Source organism: Berghia stephanieae, chromosome 7, assembly GCF_034508935.2.
Source record: "Berghia stephanieae isolate SIO BIC M18660-M18661 chromosome 7, UCSD_Bste_1.3, whole genome shotgun sequence".
Lineage (NCBI taxonomy): Eukaryota > Metazoa > Mollusca > Gastropoda > Nudibranchia > Aeolidiidae > Berghia > Berghia stephanieae.
Window position 1 is genome coordinate 39,391,131 of NC_088366.1, and position 22,547 is coordinate 39,413,677.

Genomic DNA, 22,547 nt, shown 5'->3' on the forward strand with positions numbered 1-22,547 from the left:
TCATTTCAAATTTACTCCATCTCTCCAGCAATTTCATCCCATGACCTCCAAACTGATTTCTCTCCATGGAGCGCCAATCAGATGTTTACAATTACCCATTTCCAATTGGCTGCTGAAAAAGGACAATTATGCGGGTGGTTGGATGGGAGCATCACCCTTGAATCATATACCTATGATGTTCGCATGGGTGTACGATCCGATAGTGATGTCGTTTCTTCTTCTCTTTACTAGCCTATCCTGCTTCTTTGGTTTGTGATTGTATTTTTGACAGGGGATATTTTTTTTCCTGTAAATCCTCTGCCTGTTTGTTCTTGGTTATTTATAATTTAGCTTATGATATCTTTAGGTTATGATTTTGATTGACATTTGTACTATTTTTGTTAGATTGCTTGTTTTTTTGTTTCAGCAGTCTCTCATATAACCTCAATTGTGTTGGAAGAGACCTAAAGCAACAAACAAAAAAAAAAGGACAATTATAATTTCAATCGTCCACCAGTCGGTCATCGGCACAGTCAAATAAGCCCCTCCCACTCAAATCACATATCCCCTCGAAACTTCGGCCTTGTAGCGCAGTCCACCGGGCTTTTGATGTTACACAATCATCCGCCACCTTTGATCACATCGCTTTTTGATGTTATAATATATCTATCTACCCTCTTTTCTCATGCCCGTTGACTGTACCAACGGGCGATGTAGAAGAATATCGAGGGAATGTGCGAATCGTGAAGACGGAATGGCAAATTGGTGTGAAAGTTATAGGTTTAAAGTTCAATTTTCACAGAGAAATCATGAGAACTTGACTGAACAAGCAATAAAAATCGTTCTATGCTAAAAATGTGCGTACACGAGTTTTACACACACACACACACACACACACACTCACGCCCCCCCCCCCCCCCCCCCCCCCCCTCTCTCTCTTCTCTCTCTCTCTCTCTCTCTCTCTCTCTCTCTCTCTCTCTCTCTCTCTCTCTCTCTCTCTCTCTCTCTCTCTCTCTCTCTCTCTCTCTGTGTGTGTGTGTGTGTGTGTGTACTACTACTACTACTACTACTACTACTACTACTACTACTACTACTACTACTACTACTACTACTACTACTACTACTACTACTACTACTACTACTACTACTACTACTACTACTACTACTACTACTACTACTACTACTACTACTACTACTACTACTACTATGATTACTAATATAACTGCGCTATCATCATCATTATCATCATCATCGTCATCATCATCGTCATCATCATCATCATCATCATCATCATCATCATCATCACCATAAAACAACAACAACAATAACGTTATCATCACAATTGGATTCGTGTTCTTATGTCTCAGGAGTTTGCCTGAATACGGGACTATTTTGTTAGCCAACAAAGAATTAGACAAGATGTCTTTACACATTCATTGTGCTAAAACCGTTCATTACAAATCATTGAAATAAATACTATATTAAAAGTAGATTATTACTCTTATATTTACTACCATGTGTTAGGGTAACAAAACTCAGATAACATCAATTTGAATTTTTTAAACAATTAAAAATATTTTTTAGGTTAATTTTAAATAGAAAAATATACATCTTTCAAGAGAGAATAAAGTATACTCACCATTTCTTGATATCAATGAAAATAATTGCGCCTTATAGATGAAAATGTGGCCGTTATATCCATATAAAATAGAAAAATATGGAAGAAGTGTATGGTCAGCAATTGCAGTGTAAAAATGTTGATTTTACGAAATCTGTCCTATAGCCTGACTGACAATGAAATCCAAGTGGTGCATTCTACCGGCAGGGATAAATATAGGCCAGTTTTTACGTTCTGGACATCTGTTATGACGTAACCACACGGTGGTCTCCCCGTCATCGACGGTGGGTCGTTCCCATTGGGGGTGAGGCGGTAGTAAACTAAAGTGAAAGATTTCTAGTGTAATAAACGGCTGTGTTGACAAATTGCTATTATTATCACTGAAAAAAAACACTCACCAAAACCACTACATCATCTCTACCACCTACTATTACAACCACCACCACATCATCATCCCTACCAACACTACTACTACAAATAACACCACATCATCATTCCTACCACAACTATTACAACCACCACCACACAATTATCTCTAAAAGACCACCACTACTACAACCACCACCACATCATCATCCCTACCACCACTACTACTACAACCACCATCACATCATCATCTCTAAGACCACTACTACTACTACAACAATCACCATGACATCATCATCCCTACCACCATCACATCATCATCTCTAAGACCACTACTACTAATACTACAATCACCACCATAGCATCATCCCTACCACCACTACCACATCATCCCTACCACCACTACCACATCATCCCTACCACCACTCCTACTACAACCACCACCACACCATCATCCCTACCACTACTACTACTACAAATAACACCACATCATCCCTACCACCACTCACAGTGTTGAATGGCGAGCTTTTAGTCCTCTACCTGCGCCACGGTCAAGAGGTCATTCACTCCATCAAATTCCCGACCAGTGCAACGGGTTATCTCCCGTGATACTTAACAGATTTGTTACTGATATCTGGTTAAATTACAATCGCTTTTGCACAACCACGGTCGATTTTACCAATTTAAACAAATTGGTAACACAATGAGAAAACTTTGATCTGTATTTTGGTACCAAGCACTCTATCATTAGAATTATTGTCTTTGAGATATTTTGCATTTAGATATCAGCACAATTTCGATTATAGTTTGTTAAATTTAATTTATTGATTACATTATTATAAGCAAACGAGATGATAGAAACTGTCAAAACTTGCTCTAATCGATGGAGGAATAAAGTAACCTTTCATTCATTCCCTCATAATTTGTGCGTTGCTCTTAGTTCTTTGATGATATGCGATAACATCTCGGTGCAGCTGTCCGATTTGTTACGCTTTGATCATTGCTGGGTTCAGAGGCATAATATGGATTCTGATCAAGATGTCTTCATCACACAAGTTATAATCAATAGGTGCTCACATGAGTTTAGCTTAATATTATATGAACACATAGTCCCACTGGTTACAAACACTAGAATAAAGTCTGAGTCGTTTCACATTTCAGTTTTGTATATATTTGAAGTTTACTTCCCAGGTTAAAATATTGTTTCAGTACTTTGTGGGTAAAAAAAGAAACCTTTTATAGTTTGTAATTATTATGATACAATGATCAATATATTATTAATTAAGGGTGATCATTTTAACTATTCGTGATATAAACACGACTTAACGAAGGGACAGAGGATAAATAGTAACCATGTCATAAAGAAATGTATATATATATAAATGTTTGTGTGTGTGTGTGTGTGAGAGAGAGAGAGAGGGATAGATAGATATATAGAGAGAGAGAGAGAGAGGGGGGGGGATGGTCCGACCCGATGGATGGACTGATCGTCTGATGAAGAGAACAGATGAGGGTATGGATGAATATATGGATGGATTGATAAATAGATGTTGCAATGGTGGATGAATGAATGGATTGATAGATGAGAGAGAGAGAGAGGGAGGGAGAGAGAGAGAGAGAGAGAGAGTTTCATTTCATTAATGAAGGACAAGAGACATTGGTTTATAACTGTAAAAGTCACTCTGCTGCCTCCATGGCCTCGTGATTTACATGTGACATATTTTGTGCTGTTTCCATAATTTTACATAACGGGGCTGCTATTCTAATGTCGACCTGTTGCTGTTCTTTACTCTTTTTGCGTTTTTTAAGAAGGTTGAACAAACATTGCAATCACTGATTTACAGGGTCTCCACCGGGTCGTGAAATCGGGAAAAGTCGGGAATTTTGTGATGGGTCGTGAAGTCGGGAAAATGTTGGGAATTTTGTGATGGGTTGGGAAGTTGGGGAAAAACAAAATCAAGGATTATGTGAGGCACATAGGTGGCATAGAAAAGTTTGAAATTGGTGACAATGTATTTAAGTCATGTGGATTAGCCAGTAGAAGGTGCAAAGCTTATTTGGAGGAGAAAAAAAGCAGTGGAGAAAAAAGTGGGAAAAGAAAACTAGCAGAAGAGGAAGTTGTTGGGCTGAAAAAAAGGAAAGTTGAGTTGACAGAGAATGCTGCTTTTTTTAGGAAAGAAAGTGAAAAACAATCAGACAAGGCTGATGAAGTGACAGGGATGAAGGAGCAATTAGCTTTATACACCAGTGCAAATGCTCTGAGAAAAGCATCCATAGAGAAGGAAGAGGAGTTGGCCTCCGTTTCTAAGAAACTTGGGGAGAAGGAGACAGTTTGTAAATAGTCTTGTACATAGTGTATTATGGTAAAGTGAACAATGAAAAGATTGGACCTCGCTATTATTGGAAATGTGGCGGAGTACTATTGCATGGTTGATGAATCATGAAGAGAAAGCAAAATTGAATCAACTGATGGCAAGGAATCTAGGGGAAAGATGTAATGGTTAATAAATAGTTAGTATAATCATCTGTTCTTTGAAGGCTACACTAGTAAATGTACATGTGCACTAATTTAAAGAAGTAATGATATTTTATTATTGATAAATGGCTTTTTAAAAAATCATTCTTGACGCATGGCGGAATAATTTTCCGCCGCGCGATGGGGTCTTGAAAAAAATTTCAAAGATTTGGTGGGGACCCTGGATTTATTTTGAATTTATTTCGACCAGATGTGATGACCATGGACTAGTTGCTGTTGTCAATGCTTTCCCTCATATTTGTTTTTAATCGCGTTGTCTCTGTCAGAAGAAAAAAATGTAATATCGCCTAGCAGGCATCATGTCCAGTTTTACATGTTACGCGTTGCTGTTGGTCAGTGACCCTATTTTAAGCGTTTTGAGCACCTCTAGTGAAAATTGCGCTAAATAAAAAAGCTCAACATTACATAGTCTGTCATGACACTTGTAGCGTACAGTTTTGAGGGCTTTTTAGCATTGTCATTATCAATGTCCACATTAAAGATGAGATAAATACCTGGTTTTAAAGATTAAATCCTGAAACAATTATGTTTTGAGATTCGTTTTCTTTTCTTCTGTGTTTCTTGACTTTTCTACAAAGCCTACACAGTTCATTCAAATGTTTATCATTAATTTTTTGAGTGTGCTCCATGACTAAAGGAAATTTAAAAAATCATAATAAATTCAATTTTGTTGACGCACAGATGAAATTTTAGCAACTTATAGTTCAATTATAATAGATTCTATTTGTAGAAGAATCGAAGTTATTCTATCACTCTGTTTGAAGAATTTAATTTTTTATTGGAAAAATGAATGCATTTTAAATTACATAAAAACGGTCTATTTAGGAGTGAAATATCACGATCATTATATACAGCACTGGCATAAAATATGTATGAATGGAAAAAGGAAATCTTGATAAATATTACAGAGTAAAGAAATTTGTGTTTAAGCTCAGTGTGAAGTGTTGTGTTTAAGCTCAGAAGCCATAACAAAGAAATGAAAGTGAACATAAATCGACTGGTATCACCCGATATCACCGTAACTGAACTCACTGGGGGATTCCCCATAATTTGGCAGGCGTGACCCCTGGTCAACCTCGGGTCATCACTTGAACTAAGTTACCGCTCAGGCGATATTTTCGTTACTGTGCACTACTACTACAACTACCACCACATCATCATCCTACTACAACCACCACCACCACATCATCAACGCTACTACCACTACTACAACCACTACCACACCATCATCCCTAGCACCACTACTACTACAAATAACACCACATCATCCCTACCACCACTACTACTACAAACACCACCACATCATCATCCCTACTACAATGGCCAAATGTAATTACAGTTTCAACTTTTGAAATTCTCTGAGTCGTGTCAGAAATTGCTGCGAGACAAATTTTGGATTGCATCTCAGTGAATTTGAGTGAAGTTCAAATTTATAGGTTATGGTTGCATGGATGGGTCATGATCTTCACAATGAAAAATTTCCTCCTTTTATATGACCAGTCATTCTCACCCCTGATAGCTATTGATATTAATTTGTCTATATTTTGTTTTCAGCACCTTAATTTATCAATTTGAAAACTGTTAACTCTCCTTTCTGTTGTGTGTTATTTGCTCTCAATTGCAATAATAAGTACTGAAACAATATTCCAAATTTGATATTTTTCAACCCCCTACAAAGCCCTTGACGTTGATTTGTATCTCGTCCGCGCAAGTTTTCAGTTTCAGGCTTTTTAAAATTTGCCTGGTCACATCCCTGATATATTCGCATGATGCTCTAATTCAAAGATTAGGTCTGCATCATCTTCGTATATTCATGTGTGATCTTTGTTGTTGGTAATTTTGGTCTTAGTTCTTTCATGGCCGATTCGAGGTATGTCATGAATAGAATTGGACTCAAGCTTTCTCCTTGAGGGGATCCAATTGAGGTTGATATTGTTGTTAATCCTCTGCCAGATTCAAATTGTAGTGTAGTATTTGGTAATAGGTATCTTATGAGCTTCACATGATCTTTGTCAAGAATGAGTCAAGGATTGATAACAACTTGGTTCTACATAAAGTGTCGAAAGCTGAACTCATATATTCCTAGTCTGGTAAATTCTTCCTTATATTTTTCCGTTCTGGCTTTCAGCCATGGATGGGCCCATTCTATGTCCACATTGCTTCTATCTCTTCTAACCCCGCTTTGTGATGGTGAATGATATTTCTCTACCTTTTCTCTAATTCTGTTGAGCGTGATTGTGCTTAAAACTTTTCTTAGCGTGGATACTAAAACAATTGGTCGCAAATTTTCTAAAGGGCTTGTCTTTTTATTTTGTTTGTTTAGCAGAATGAGTTGTATACTTCCAAGATTGAGAACTTGTTTTGTCTTAAATATCTTATTATACATGTCAGCTAGTATTTGCATGCCTTCGTTGTCAAGACATTTCAGTTCTTTTGCTCTAAAACCAGCTAAACCTGTCGATCTGTTGTTATTGAGCTTTTGTATGGCTTCACTTATTTCTTGGGGCATTATAGGCATTTCAAGCTCTGGATTGATAGACTTGAATGGTTCTACTTCTTGAATACCCTTGTATTTCTCAGTGTAGTACAAGCTTAATGTGTTTATAATTTCTTTATCATTACATAAGGCAGTAATGCCAAAACTCCAGTTTCACCAAAAAAAATTCCGGGTTACAGGCAATTTGCGTCAAATTCTGGTGAGGTCAATTTGTTCCAAGGATACCCCCCCCCCCCCCCCCTTCCAACAACCACATTATCATCACTACCACAACTACTACCACTATATCATCATCACTACGGCTACTACTTCAACCACCAACACTGTAATAATAATAATAATGGTATAGATTTATAGTGCGCCAAACATCCCTTCACCAGGAGGGCTCTGGGCGCATAACATAGATTAACTTAATCATGAAGCCCTAACACAGTACACGAACAACGCTAATTATACACATAATCAAAAGAAAGCCTGTCGGAATAAGAATGTCTTCAATCGACGCTTGAATTCCTCTAGTGAAGACGAAGAACGTATCTCTAGTGGTAGTAAATTCCACAACCTTGGACCAGAATGCTGAAAGGCGCGTTCACCAGCCTTCACTCGACAGCGGGGTGTTTTCAATTTGAGGTCGTTCGTTGATCGAAGCGATCGCTGTGGGTTATACCGTTCAACGAGGTTTGAGAGATATGCTGGTGACGAGCCCTCCAGGCATTTGAAAACGATAGTTGAAGATTTATATTTAATCCGCTGGTCCACTGGCAGCCAATGCAGCTGCTGTAGTAATTCGGGAGCTGCAGTTTTTATGTCTTTCTGTAGTACAACGCGGGCTGCCATGTTCTGTATTTTCTGGAGTTTGTTTATTTTGTCCTTTGTGAGACCAACAAACAGTGCATTGCAGTAGTCCATTTTCGGGAATATCAAAGATGTTACCAATTTGTTGCAAGTTTCCCTATTAATAAATGGTCTGATTGTTCTGATATTTCTTAGAATGCAGATAGCACTTGTTCTCACATTGTTAATATGTTTGTTCATAGACAGATCACTCTCTAAGGTGATGCCGAGATTTTTTGCTGATGGTGTGAGTTGTATTTTGTCATTATCGTTGATTGTCAGTGCCAGTGTAAATGGATCTGTCTTATTATTGTCTAGCAATGAATAAGGCTTCAGTTTTGTCGCCATTTAATTTTAATCTATTTGCAGACATCCATCTCATCACATGGTTGATGCATTGTTCGTAAACAGTTATCTTTGAAACTATATCAGATTGCAAACACATGCTATATATCTGGGTATCGTCGGCGTACATATGGTAAGCGAGAGAATGTTGCTCTAAGATTCTCACAACAGGGGAAGTGTAAAGTACAAAAAGGACTGGACCTAAAACGGATCCTTGAGGTACTCCAAAATGATGGTCACACTCTGACGAAGTTACTTCCCCAATTAAAACTGATTGAGTTCTTTGAGTAAGATATGATGCAAACCAGTTTAGAGCAGTGCCCGATATGCCGAAAGTAACTTGTAGCCTTCGAAGTAGTATGGCATGGTCGATGGTGTCAAAGGCCGCCGAAAGATCGAGAAGACTAAGGATGGTGGTTTTTCCTTGATCAATAATTTGTCATTTGTGATTCTCATCAATGCTGTTTCTGTGCTATGATTTTGCTGATAGGCCGATTGAAAGCACTCATCGAGGTTATTATGTTTCACGTGACAAGAAAGTTGTTTTAGTACAATCTTTTCTAGAATTTTGGAAATGAATGGTAGATTTGATACAGGCCTAAAGTTTTTAAAATTATCACTGTCAAGTCCCGCTGTATCATCATCACTACCACTACACCACCACCACATCATCACTACCACTACTACTACCACCACCACTACATCGTCATCACTACTGCAACGACCACCACGATATCAACATCACTATGGCTACTTCAACCACCAACACCGTATCATTATCACTACCACTACACCACGACCACATCATCACTACCACTACTACTACTACCACCACTACATCATCATCACTACCACAACTACTGCAACTACCACCACTACATCATCATCATCACTATGGCTACTACTTCAACCACCAACACCGTATCATTGTCACTACCACTACACTACCACTACACCACCACCACATCATCACCACCACTACTACTACCACCACCACTACATCATCATCACTACCACTACTACTATAACCATCACTACCACCACTACTGCAACCACCACCACCACATCATCATCACTACCTATCATACTTGTGAAAGATATTTTAAAATCCCAGTGACTAGGTAAATAAAATATAACAAGATTTGAACCAGACACTATTCTTTTCCTAAATCTACAGTCTGTAGAAATTCCTCCAAAACACTCGCGAAAGTAAATGTTTTGGCCTCCAGCATGATGAAATAGCATATTTCATATATTAACATAATGATCATACAAAATGACATTTAATTCACGTCAACGGGTAGAGCGTACTCCAGGGAAGAGATCCAATTTTTTTCAGAATTTTTTTCTTCAAATGGTCTTTGAAAAATAAAGAAGTGAACATCAGGAAACACGCAATTTTGCATGTTGGCAGAAAAATAGCTATATTCACAAGCAAAATGTGTATATAAGATTAAATATCTCTCAAAATAATAGAGATAGAAGAAAATTATCAAATGCTATGGGAAATCGGACCTGCTAAATTCAAAAATCATCTTAACTTTTTGGTAAAGTCAATATTTCCTTCTCAAAATTCAACATTATATCATGAATGATAAGCACAATGTTTGAACCAGCAGCATAAAATAATAAATCAACCTATTAAGAAACCCCTATAACCCCAAGACATCATGTTTTTACTTCCACAACGTCTGTTTTCACTTCCATTCTACTTTATGGACTGTATGTCTGGTAATTATATTGCTTGGTTTTGCCTTGGCCCTCTCTGGAAAGGGTGCAGTTAAATGCAGACCTGCCAACCGGTACGATTACGATTTTTGAACTCAAATATGTGGATACGATTCCTTTAGTACGATTTTTGTTGTTGTAATATTTTGATTTTTTTTTCTCAAGCATGAATGGTGTTGAAAATGACATGTCATACATCAATTGTTGAATGATACATCACATTTAGTACTATTGTTATCAGTTCAGTTAGTTATATGTTGTCGGTTTTCACCAATATTTTTCTCATAACTTTTTGAGGATTTGCATAGAATTATGCATTTAAGCTTATTTTATACTTTAAATGGCCTCAGGCCACATTTAAGCTTTTACCACTTGTTAAATAGAAAATTTTAACTGAAAATTAAATTTAAATTTAAATCTTTGGCAATGAAGCTTTCAATTAAAAACTGTATTGCTGATAAGCTTAAACATAAATCGATTATTTCCCTTTATAACTACTAAAATTACTCTATTTTGTTTTTAAAAAGTTTAATGATCTTTTTTTAAGATTTATTATTTTATATGAGTGATTTTTTTTTCATTACCAACTGGGCAGCTTTAGGAACATAATGGTTCAAAATGAATCCTCTAGAAGTATTTAACTTGTCTGTGATATGTGTGAATTTCCCATCATTTGACCAACAGTAATAGTATTAGTATGCAGTAGTAGTAGTAATAGTGGTAGTAGTGGTAGGAGTAGAAGTAGTAGTGGTAGTAGTAATAGTACTAGTCTAGTAGTGGTTGTAGGAATTGTTGTAGTTGTTGTGTAGGAGGAGTAATTAATGCTATAAAAAAGGGAGATAGAGAGAGAGATGAGAGACATGATCATTTGATAATTTGATAACATAATGGAAATTATCTTGTCACTACTGCAAATTGTCATCTCTATTAGATTGAAGACTACTCTCACAAATATTTTATCTCAAAACCTTCAACTGATTTACTGGGCTGGCAGATGTATATCACCATTACAACTTCATTTGGGACATCAGCATCATCATCTCATACCATCACCACCATGGCATCACCACGGTTACAACCGGTTACATGACAGCATTGTCACTGCCACAACCACCACCACATCACTTCTTCCATCACCACCACCACTAGAGCACCATCGCTACAACCACCACCTCCTCTTCTTCAGGCACTAGCATCAATACTACCAACATATTTGAGGTCTTTTGGTCATTTCTTTGAGTGTTTCGAAAGCAATATCCTTAGATATTGCAATTTCTGAGCCTTATACTGATTTAAAATGGTCATTAAGTTTTAGTTTCTCGATAAACCGATAATTTTGTATTTACTAGTGATTGCTGCAAACGAATGTTTGAATGATGAAGATCAGAGTTTATTTTTGATTTGGGTTTGATGTTAGCTTTTATATATAAATTTTGTATTTTGCGCACTTTTATTTTCCACACATGCGGACAAAATACACTTTTTTGCTGAAAAATACACTTTTTAGGATCATAGAATACACTTTTCATTCTGGGAAGGTTGGCAGGTCTTTAAATGTATTATTCCTATAATGGGGGATGATTTTTCTACTGTAAATCGTCTCTTTGTATGTTATTAGGAGGGTATCAATATATATGTTGGCAGTAGAGTGCTTTTCTCCTATACAGGATCATGCGCTTGTGCCCAGCAGGTGTGTCTTTTGTGCCTTAAACTCCCATCGCAAAGTCTTTTAGCGCCTTAAGATCTATGACGCGTGACTGTATCCTGATTTCTGCGTTATTGAATGAACTGCTACCCTTTAGATAGTAGGACGTTATTCTGAAATAAAGTACTTTCCGCCACACACACCCTAAGGACCTAGCCACCCGATTATTTATGATTAACGTCCCTTTGCTTGAAAAGCGAGTATTGTATGAACTGAGGTATCGCAAATCTCACCAAAACCAAAATTGAAAAAAAAAATGATCTCTTTCTTTGCTTCTTTTCTAGTCTTAAATTTACATCTCTTCCCGATTTAAAACAAAAACATTCAAACAAGACAAGAAAACAAATAAATACACGTCATCCTATTATCCATTTTGGTCAAGTTTTAATTGCGTAAAGAATGATTATTTAACTTCTACAGATATACTGCTTCATTATCCACTACTTACTCTTATTGTTCCTATACATAGTCTATCACTGTCATGAAAGCATCAGAAGAAAAAAAAAACGTGTCAGAAAATGAAGTGGCACTTCGAAGTCTTATTTCTCCAATGTTATAACTATTACAAGTACCACTTTTGCCAAATAAAGTAAATAATAGCAATGCTTTTTCAATTTTCTAACACATTGGGACGAATCATTGTGTGTCTTTTGTCTATTTATAAACTACAAGTATTGGGTATTCCTATGCAATTGTTTTAAAAACGACATTACACCTTCGACCGTAAAAATCTACTTCAGTTCTAACGAGGTCAAACAATCGTTTTGTCATAGCAACAACATGGCCACCATGAGTGGAGAGTGTGTATAAATTCGTCCCTTGTTTTTTGTTTAGCAATAAATAAACACCGAGAGACAAATCAGATATGAAAAAAATTACATGTATAAATTGATAAAAACAAAACATCGTTCAATGAAAACCAAGGCTTGAAAGAAAGTCATCCAAAAAAGATTACAGATTATTAAAAACCGGAAAAGTGAGGGTTTTATTTTGGCTGTTCCATTATTAAAACATACCCACTTATCAATTGAAATAACAATATTTATCGTATTTATTTTGTTTTAAACTATCTAAAACATAAACTATGAAGGTACATGTGGTTTTCGTGAACTCTATTCTTTCTGTCAATAATTTGAGATCTCATTCTCACGGCATTTTGAGTGCTGTTACAAACTACAATGAGGTGTAAAAAAATCTGATAACACCCAAAGCTGAAAACAAGGATTTGGTTGGCTTTTAAAATGTTACATCCATTTGCCCCATCTCCATCTCTTTCTATCATCTTCTCATCCAAGGCCATCAAGGATCTTGTGCCACTTTTGGCATTTGGTGCCAGTGTGTCTAGACTAACGGCATGAATATGGGAGTGTCACCAAAATTCATGCCACTGAACAGAGGTGTCAAAGAATGACACAAGACATAAGATCATTCTGCTGAACTATCACTTGGCGGAAAATGTTTGACACGGCAAAAACAGTTTAAAATTTCTGAAAAAATTATAAAATTCCGGAATTCCGCAGATCCGCGGAAGATTATCATCACCAAAGTAGTTAATAAGGAAGGTAAATGGACCCTTGAGGTGCTTCTATATGAACTGGTGTTAATTCCATGCAGTGCAGTAAACATATTATGTTCGGATTGACCGGTAACAAATGATCTCATTGGGAGGAAAAAAAGGCCTTTTTTTAATTGGATAAGAAAACAAGATGACGAAGGTCAGCCTTCCAGCATCAGTTTCAACTGCCTTTTGTTGCTATACAGGGGTTTACTGAAATGTATGTCGCTATTGGGGGGGGGGGGGAGTATCTTCACCATCAGCAAGGCACTCAAAGCAAATGACGTCGGAACACCAAGAGCAGTTACCAGAAACAATTCAGGCACTCTCATGATTCAGGTGCAAGGTCGAAAGGAGAGTGATAATCTCCTGAAATGCACCAGTTTCTCTGACATTCCAGTCACCGTTGAGGCCCACAGGAGCCTCAACAGGTCAAAGGTTATCATAAAAGGCAGAAATCTGGAACTGGAGGGCGTTGTTGAAGCACGTCGGGCTAGCATTGGCAGTGGGGACAGCACCGTCCAGACCAACACCTGGATCCTGATTTTCGACAGCCCAAGACCCAGTCAAGACTGAAAATTGAATATCTGGACTTTGAGGTTCGACCTTATGTCCCGAACCCCATGAGATGTTTCAACTGCCTTTGGTATGGCCATACAAAGACGAACTGCCTATGTAAAGCTGCATGTCCCCACTGTGGCAAAGAACACCACAATGAGGAAAACTGCAACCCTTGTTGTATGAACTGCCAAGGCAAGCATGCAGCATATTCAAAAGATTGTTCTAAGTGGTAAGAAGAAAAGGCAACATTAACACATCCAGCCTCTTACGGCAGTACCTTTGCTTAGGCAAAAGAAGTGATCTGCCCCCCTCGGAAGGTCGCTGTTTCTGCCAGTTATGCAGAAGTTGCCAGGGCTGCTGGTAACAGCCAAAACAGCCATGGTAAAATTGCATCGAAAAAGACCTTAAAAGTAAATCAAAAGGTCGCAAATGTGTCAAAAAATCTTTTGGTCACATTGGAGGTTCAAGATGTGGAACCTGCAACCCTCCACATGCACCTCCAAGGTGACCTCCATCCCCCCCCCCCCCCTTCTCCAAACAAAAATATTATCCTCCTCATGGGCGTGGTTGTTGAACCCACCCCCCAACTCCACCCCTTTGAGCCCTCAGCCTCCATTGTTCCCCCAAACACAAAACCCCACCTCCAGAATGAGGAGACACCAGCAACACCAGCTGGCTGATCCACAGATTCCACTGAGGGGCTTATATGCCCCAATAAGTCGAAAAACCCTGAGGGACCAAAGAATCACAAAACAGCCCTGAAACAACTGAGAGGCCCTACACAGGGCCTCCTTCTCCAATGGAAGTCTAACCTCCCCCCAAAATATTAAGATGCCTGGTCAGACAAGATTAATTTCCTGGGACATCGGAAGAATGAGGTCAAATAGAATGGAATTGGATCTCCTCCTCGAGGAATCCTGATGTAGTCTGTCTGCAGGAAACAAAATTACCAGTAGACGACTACACAGTCAGAGGCTATGTAGCCAATCATCTGTTTAACTCTGATGGAGAGTTGCGTGTGGTGGAGTTTCAATTCTCACCAAGAAGAGCACTCCCCACGGCTTGATCACAATAAGAACACATCTACAGGCATCTACACTGCTATTGCAGTGAGAGTGTCATTACATGACAAATCCCCATCTGTTTTGTGTCCATCCCACCAAATCACCGCCTCTAGTCTGCTTAGCTAGAGGGACTTCTAAACGCTCACAGTCCTCTCTGGGGATATACAGACACAAACCAGATGGGAAATGCAGAGCTGCCAACCTACCGCAAAAATTGCGGAATTGTACGCATTTTCAGCGATTGTACGCTTGTACGCATTTCCCCAAGATTGTATCCATTTTCAGTGTACGGAGTCACTTCAGTTTTCTTTATTATTATTATTATTATTATTCATATTGTTACTAGCCTATTGAGAAACCTTGGTGACCAAGTGGATATTCATATATTTTTTGACCAATTATGATCTTCATGCTGGGAGGTAGAATTCTGAAAGGATTGGATTATAGTCTTGGGAACATCATTGTTTGCTGCAATTGAGCTTGTGCGGTGTGACTTTATGTAAGTGTACCTTCCTCTTACTTTCACAATGGTTAGTTTCCGTCGATTTCAGGATTGTACCCATTTTTATGAAATCTCCCCCATTTTGAGGTCCCATTATACACATTTTCATCAGATGGGGTTGGCAGCTCTGGAAATGCAGTGGAGGCATTCATAATGAGTACGGATGTATACTTAGCAAACTGTCATGAGGCAACACGTGTTAACACTCAAAATCTTACCACGTCTGCCATTGATCTCACTTTTTGTAATCCCATCCTATCTCCAGAGCTCTCATGGACTTTGATCGATGACGATCACGGTTCTGACCATTTTCCAGTCTGCCTTGACATCACCCCGACTTCAAGGGCCCCACAGCCCAAACGTTGGAGTGGGAACGATCCTGGAGTCAAGACGTACAAAACAAATTAAAACAAATTAAAACTGACCTCGGCCTCAGACCCAACTCGGGGCTAAAAAGAAGAGACGAGGTCAAAATAACTCGACTCCGGATCGGACATACTGCCCTCACTCACCGTTTCCTTCTGAAGAGGGATGAAAAACCCCTCTGCATAAGATGTAACTGTGACCTCACTTTCAACATATTTTAATTTAATGTACAGAGTTAGGACAAATAAGGTCACAACATTATGAAAACAGGGACTTGAAGTCCCTGTTCCAGTTGGTCGATCCGCTTACAATTTTAAGGTATCTGCAGGAATGTGAACTCCTGCAGAAATTGTAAATAAACATTTTTAAATAACAAACATGTAACTATTATGATTTTATAAAATTGTATTACATCAGACAACAGTATTAACACGATTGAGCAGCTATGGCCCCTCAATGCCGATTATAATTGATAAAAGCCAGAAACGGGCGCTTAAATGACATAAATAGTGTCGAAAGCGCCGTTAAACACCTAAAAACAAACAAACAAACAAAGCTAGACACCTTCACTGCTCTCTCCAAGTTTGATTATGACTATCTACAAAAATGCATGTATGATTTGTATTTCAGTAACATGGCTTTCGTCTACGGACACTGATATTAGTATGGATTTGTCAAATTTTATTTTATACTGAGAAAGGATAGAGACGCATCATTAGGGGAAAAACAAAGGTTTATGAATATATTATGTGAATAATAGATGGTGTGGGTGTGTGTGTGAGAGGGAGAGAGAGAGAGAGAGAGGTGGCCATAGTCATTTAGGCCTTCATCTCAGTTTTCTTGAGTTTACAAGGAGCTTGTGTTTTTGTATTGTAATGATTTTCCTGCGAAATCAACTTTGATATGACTTTTTTCCGCGTATGCTATTTCAGGGGGTATTATGGCTTAGACTGGTTTTGGCAAGACGCTCTTACCTTCCTTTAGGTAATGTTCTAGATGTATCAGGATCAACACTGAGCTCAGCTGTCGCTTTTGGAGTTCCGCTGCATTTCTCAAAGCTTTTTGTATTTGTTTTCATTTGTCACGTGGTGAATGTTAATTTTGTCACAGCTGTTTGGTGATTTTATTGTAATACTCTCCTATTCTCTTGATAGATCTGTTGCCATGGCTACTGGCATCCCGTCCTATAAAGTGATCCTCCACGGCGAGTATGGTGTGGGCAAGTCGTCTATATTCCGACGGTTTATGAATGATAGTTTTACAACGGCCACAGGGAAGCAGTCTACCATTGGCTTGGACCAATGTACCAGAATCATCGCTGTCAACGGTCAGGATGTCAAGGTTGGTATGTGTGTGGTTGTGTGTGTCTATGTATGAATGTATCATGTATATTTTCAAAAGTCCCCTACACAGATCAAAATAACAACCACTCCTCACAACATTGCCTTCTATTCTGACTTTAAAAACACAGGCAATTGTTTGAAGGCTGAACTGAGTTTTTCTGTTCTGTATCATTCTATTTCACTAAGTTTTAGCCCGTAGACATTCCTAATCCCAGCCCTCACACATTCTAACCTCTCTTCAGGGCACTACTGGATGCCGATTAAAACACTTAAGTACTAAAAAGAATTACAATATTGAGGGTTGATATAAGTGTGCATTAATAATCTATATTAATGAAAGAGAGAGCAAGTCTGTCTATATGTCTGTCTGTGTATGTGTGTGTCGACTACAAGGAAAACCAGACAACTCTCTGCTTTGAAAATTAGCCAGTTCGTATACATTTTTATCCTTCTTATGGAGCACGCCGAGATTGTTGAACTTAAGATCGATTTTACAATGGCTCTATAAATATATTTAATCAATTTTATTCGATCCCTAAGATTTACGACGCCATTCTAAACATAAAGCGAAAGCACAGCATTTTGTTTTCATGCGTTGAAATTGAACTCTGATTACAAACATTGATCATGTCCAAGAATTCTACTCTGTCCACTCTTCTTGTGCGGCTATGTGGTCTTGTGGTATGACACTCGCTTTCGGATCGGAAGGTCCTGAGTTCGAGCCTCGCTCGGCGCATAGTTGAGTCCTTGGAAAAGGCCCTTTACTCACATTCTCTCACCGTACTCAGGTGTAAAATGAGTACCCGCCTGTTAACAGCGTTGTCTCTGTCGGAAAAGAATTGTAATATCGCCTAACAGGCGTCATGTCTCGTTCTACATGTTACGCGTTGCTGTTGGTCAAGGACCCCTTGTAAAGCGATTTGAGAATATTTAGTGCATATTGCGCTATATATAAAGCTCAATTATTATTCACTCAGCTCTTTGTTATTGATTTTGGAGCTTGAGTCGAGTGATTAGGTCTCACTTAAATATTGATGCATTGCATTTATGTAAAGTACTCACAACATCCCTCAGCAAAATTGTAGTTAGATAATGAATGGACTTACCTGGCTGCCCCCGCCTGACGTATCAACCTCACTTGCTTCCTCTGACTGGTCCACTATTGCATAACGGCCACAAGACAACAGAAAAACAAAGTGCATACGAAAACGTCCACAATAATCAACAGCAAATTTTCACGTCTCCAACTGCTCTCCCGTCTCCTCTCCTTGACAACTCAATTCCCTCCGCTGCTTCCGTTCGTCTTTCGCGTCCCACGGACCTCCTTCCGTTCATTAACTTCACACAACAACAAAAATAACCCCACAACCGATTCCCCCTTGATTCATAATCAACAACAGTAACAGTAACGCCCTTCTATTTACACTATGTACACTCCCTTCCCTTCTCCTATGCCTTCACATAGTCCTTCATCCAGCTCGGCGGAGCTCTATCTCGTGAAGGGTATCTATGCTCTTCATCCTCATGCACAGTGTCAATCTCTTCTTCCTCTTCTCCATCCTCTTCTTCAATCACTACAGGCCTAATGTCCATAGCCATCCCGGCTACGTCAACATTGTTTGCTGAATTCACCCTCGTTACCGTTCCCTGCTTCCATCTCGTGGTACATCTAGACCTGTAAATTCTCAGTCAATTAACTGAAATCAGTCAATTTGTCAAATTCAAATATTTAAAAAAGGAAAGAAAGAAAGAAAGAAATAAAAAAAGAAAGAATTCACAAATCGTAGTCGAATGACCGTAAAATAATTAGGAGTGTTCCACAGCGCTACGCATAGCTCATGGGGACCGTTTATATTAACGATGTATATATTGCCAAGACAAAGCGACGCTTTTTATAAAAGGCGTGTCTGAACACTTCCCTGGGTATTTTCACACATCCTTCGTTAAATTATTTTTTCACTTTCCAAACCGTCGTGATCCCAACTGTAGCCAATTTTAACTGAGCCACCGAGCGATAAATTTCACTGTTTCATCTAAGCCAAAATTGACCACATTTACCTGGGGAGTCTCAAAACTATGATAAAGTAAATTGCGAATGCCGCAAGTCCGTTATGTAGACATCTTCAAATCGAAAGTTAGGATAGATTGCTACAAGCACATTTCGATTGCCTCACGTTGTAAACAAACTGGTTGACTGTTTCTTCACTGATTGAGTACCTGATTATAAGGAACAATGGTAAGTAGCCTAATTAATTCCCGTGCAAATCAGGACGTTTTCTGGCATTGTTTTGCTCAAGCCCAAGCGAGCTTGCTGTTTTGTGGCGATTTACCTTCATTTCGATTCTTTGAATTTTTCCGCTACGCCTGCCGAAGTTTCTTCTTGATAATCACTTCACTTAATAATTCAGTGTATTGGCCTGAAGTCATATTTATTTAAGTTTTTTTTTTTCTCTGTCATTTACTGATTGAAAATCAAGTTTGCTCATTGCTACATTATTCTAATGTTCTCACAATGGCTGAGCTGTTCGTGGATCACAATTCAGACTTGTCGAGCATCGATAAAGATGCGAGTCCCGTGAGGAATAAATTCAATTGGTCATAAAAAAATTCCAGAGGCAGGAATTTGACTTTGATGAAGTCATCTTTACCTATATGAATGACATGCTTATTTAGCATTCCTTCTACATCAAATTATGGCAGTCATACTTCCAGTAAGAAATAACACCCACTATTTTGATATATTGTATTTATCACTCTCCTCTCCAATGAAGCCCTTATTTTTAAAAAAATAATTGAATCTTCAGTTTGTCGAAGAGTTTCAGTCAATTTTTATAGAGCTCATTTACAGGTCTATACATCGTCCGTCACCCACACTTCATCACCAGCCTTTACAACACATTCTGGCTTCTCTTCTCGTTCTCTTCTAGCATCTACCTTCATTCTCCAATCATGTGTGTGCACTGCGCTGTGGGGTACGGAACTCTCCTTTTGTCCATCTTTTGGTGCTATGTTATACCAATACACAGCCTCTACTGGACTCTTTCTCATTCTTTCCGCCATGGCCTTGATTGTCCGGTGGTGCCGCTCCACTATGCCCTGCCGGTCTGTAGGCTGCTTTGAAAATTCTCTTCACTCCCCACTCTTGAAGCAGTTCTTTGATATCCACAGACTTGAACGCTGGAGAATTGTCCAATAACTCCTCAGCCACAGGCCTCCTTTCTAAGAACACTTGCTCCAACTGCTGACAAATTTCCGTCGGCGACTCCCCTTTCATCTTTCTTTAGATGGCAAATCGTCCCGGCCCATAGTCTACCATTGACAAATATGGCATGCCCCTGTAGTGTACCACATCTGTAGCCAGTCTCGTCGAATCTCTGTCCACACTCAGTACCCCCGCTTCGTGTCGTTGCTGTGCAGGGTCAATACTCTGGCATTCTTGGCACCTACTGACAACCTCTTTGACTGTTTCCTTCTGCATGTCTCCGTTCAGTCTCTTCGCCAAGAACCACGATCTCTACATCCATATGATGTTGCCTGTGCATCTCACCACTTCTTCCACACTCACACTGGCAGCCTCCGTCTCATTCACCAACTTTTTCCACACTCTCCGTGTTCATGATGATGTTCTTGATGCCCCAATTCACGCATAGGTTCATCCCTTTTAATACTGCTTCAAGCTCCGCTACGCTTATGTGACTGTAGTCATCTTTCTTTCTCATCCATGTGCCGTCTTCTGCCACAATATCAGCAATCTCCAACACTACTCCTAACGCCATGTCACTGGCATCTGTCCGCACTGTCCCTTCCTCTGGAACGTGCCATCTACCTCTCACAGTAAGTACCACAATAGACGTCATTTTTGTGGTAGAAAAAAAACAACCCTATATATTTTGCGTCACACGTCGAGAAAAGAACTAATTTTAAGCCGTTGTACCATGCGAGAATGACTCTACCAAAATAAAGACTTAAAGTTAAATTGGCGTACGCGAGGCACACTCTAGAGTCTCGCGGCCGCTAAAAACGCTCCAGAGTCTGTCTCGCGGCCGCCAGATCGACCCTATCCACGCGAAAATGACTGTAGCCCAAGGGCGGATAAGTGCTTACAGAAAAAAAAAAATCTCTTAGAGTTATTGTTCTCAGGGAGCGATGCGGGTACAGATCAGAGAGAGGGGCTGTGTATGTATGTCTTTAGGGTATGTGTGCGTGTGTGTACTCAGTTCACGATAAGTTAATCTGGCCTTCGAGAACAACTCGATCATGAAGCCGAATATGACCCCTACCAATAGTAGTTTGAGTGGCACAACAACTACTACTACTACTACTACTACTACTACTACTACTACTACTACTACTACTACTACTACTACTACTACTACTACTACTACTACTACTACTACTACTACTACTACTACTACTACTACTACTACTACTACTACTACTACTACTACTACTACTACTACTACTACTACTACTACTACTACTACTACTACTACAGTAGGAGGAGGAGCCAAGATGAATCGTAATCCACAGAATGCTATCAGGCGGAGTTGTCGTACCAATAAGGTCGCAGGTTCAAACCCCACCACCGCCGCGGGAAAAAAATTTTTTATTCTCTATTGTCTTCTGGCACTTTTCTACTCACTTCATATCTTGTTATATAATACTACTAATTTACTCGCCAAATGACCTTTGTTTGACCCCAAATCCAGGATGCATGGACATGACTAATCAAAGGTCATCATGAATTTAGTCTTTTACCGTCTGGGAGAAGGTTTTGTCAGATTAAATGTAGAACTAACAAGTATAAATCAACGTCCGTTCCATCAGCAATAAAAATTTTGAATATTTCATATGGTACAGAAAAACCAAGGATTGATTCGTTGACTGATTAACTGATTAATTTATTTAATGTAAGATTAACTGACCAATTGATAATGATGATAATTTTTGGTGTCGAATTGCCACAATCGTAACAAATTGAAAACGAAATGAATATGTTTATGTTGTGTATATCGCACGTGTGAAAGAAAGAGAGGAAGAGAGAGAGAGAGAGAGAGAGAGAGAGAGAGAGAGAGAGAGAGAGAGAGAGAGAGAGAGAGAGAGAGAGAGAGAGAGAGAGAGAGAGAGAGAGAGAAAAGAAGAGTGAGAGAGATATATGTTCAATCTTACAGTTATCGTTTAACGTTATAACAAGTGTAACTAAATGACAAATTGCCATATTTATGGACAATAAAGATCTATTATTATTATTATTATTATTATATATTATTATTATTATTATTATTATTATTATTATTATTATTATTATTATTATTATTATTATCATTGGGGTCACTCCTTTTGTTAGTTTTTCTTTGTATAATCGATCGTATTGTTAAAGGTCAATCGCGCATCCACAGGTGTCTATATAACATTAGTAATGTACCTCCAAATGATCTTGACCCCAAATCCAGGTTGCATGGACATGACTAATCAAAATGTCATCATTGGGGTCAATCCTTTGTTTACTTGTTTGTTTTTCTTTGTTTAATCGATCGTATTGTTAAAG

At 38.7% G+C, this 22,547-nt stretch overlaps 1 protein-coding gene across 1 annotated transcript in view; it reads left to right on the forward strand.

The window, feature by feature from the left end:
* LOC144977215 (ras-related protein Rab-35-like) overlaps positions 1–22,547 on the forward strand; it is a 47,879-nt gene that overhangs the window by 15,626 nt on the left and 9,706 nt on the right. The window contains exon 2 of the mRNA XM_078922170.1: positions 16,811–16,997. Coding sequence (XP_078778296.1) covers positions 16,821–16,997 — 177 coding nt within the window. The 5' untranslated portion in view covers positions 16,811–16,820. The remainder of the gene's footprint in view (positions 1–16,810; positions 16,998–22,547) is intronic.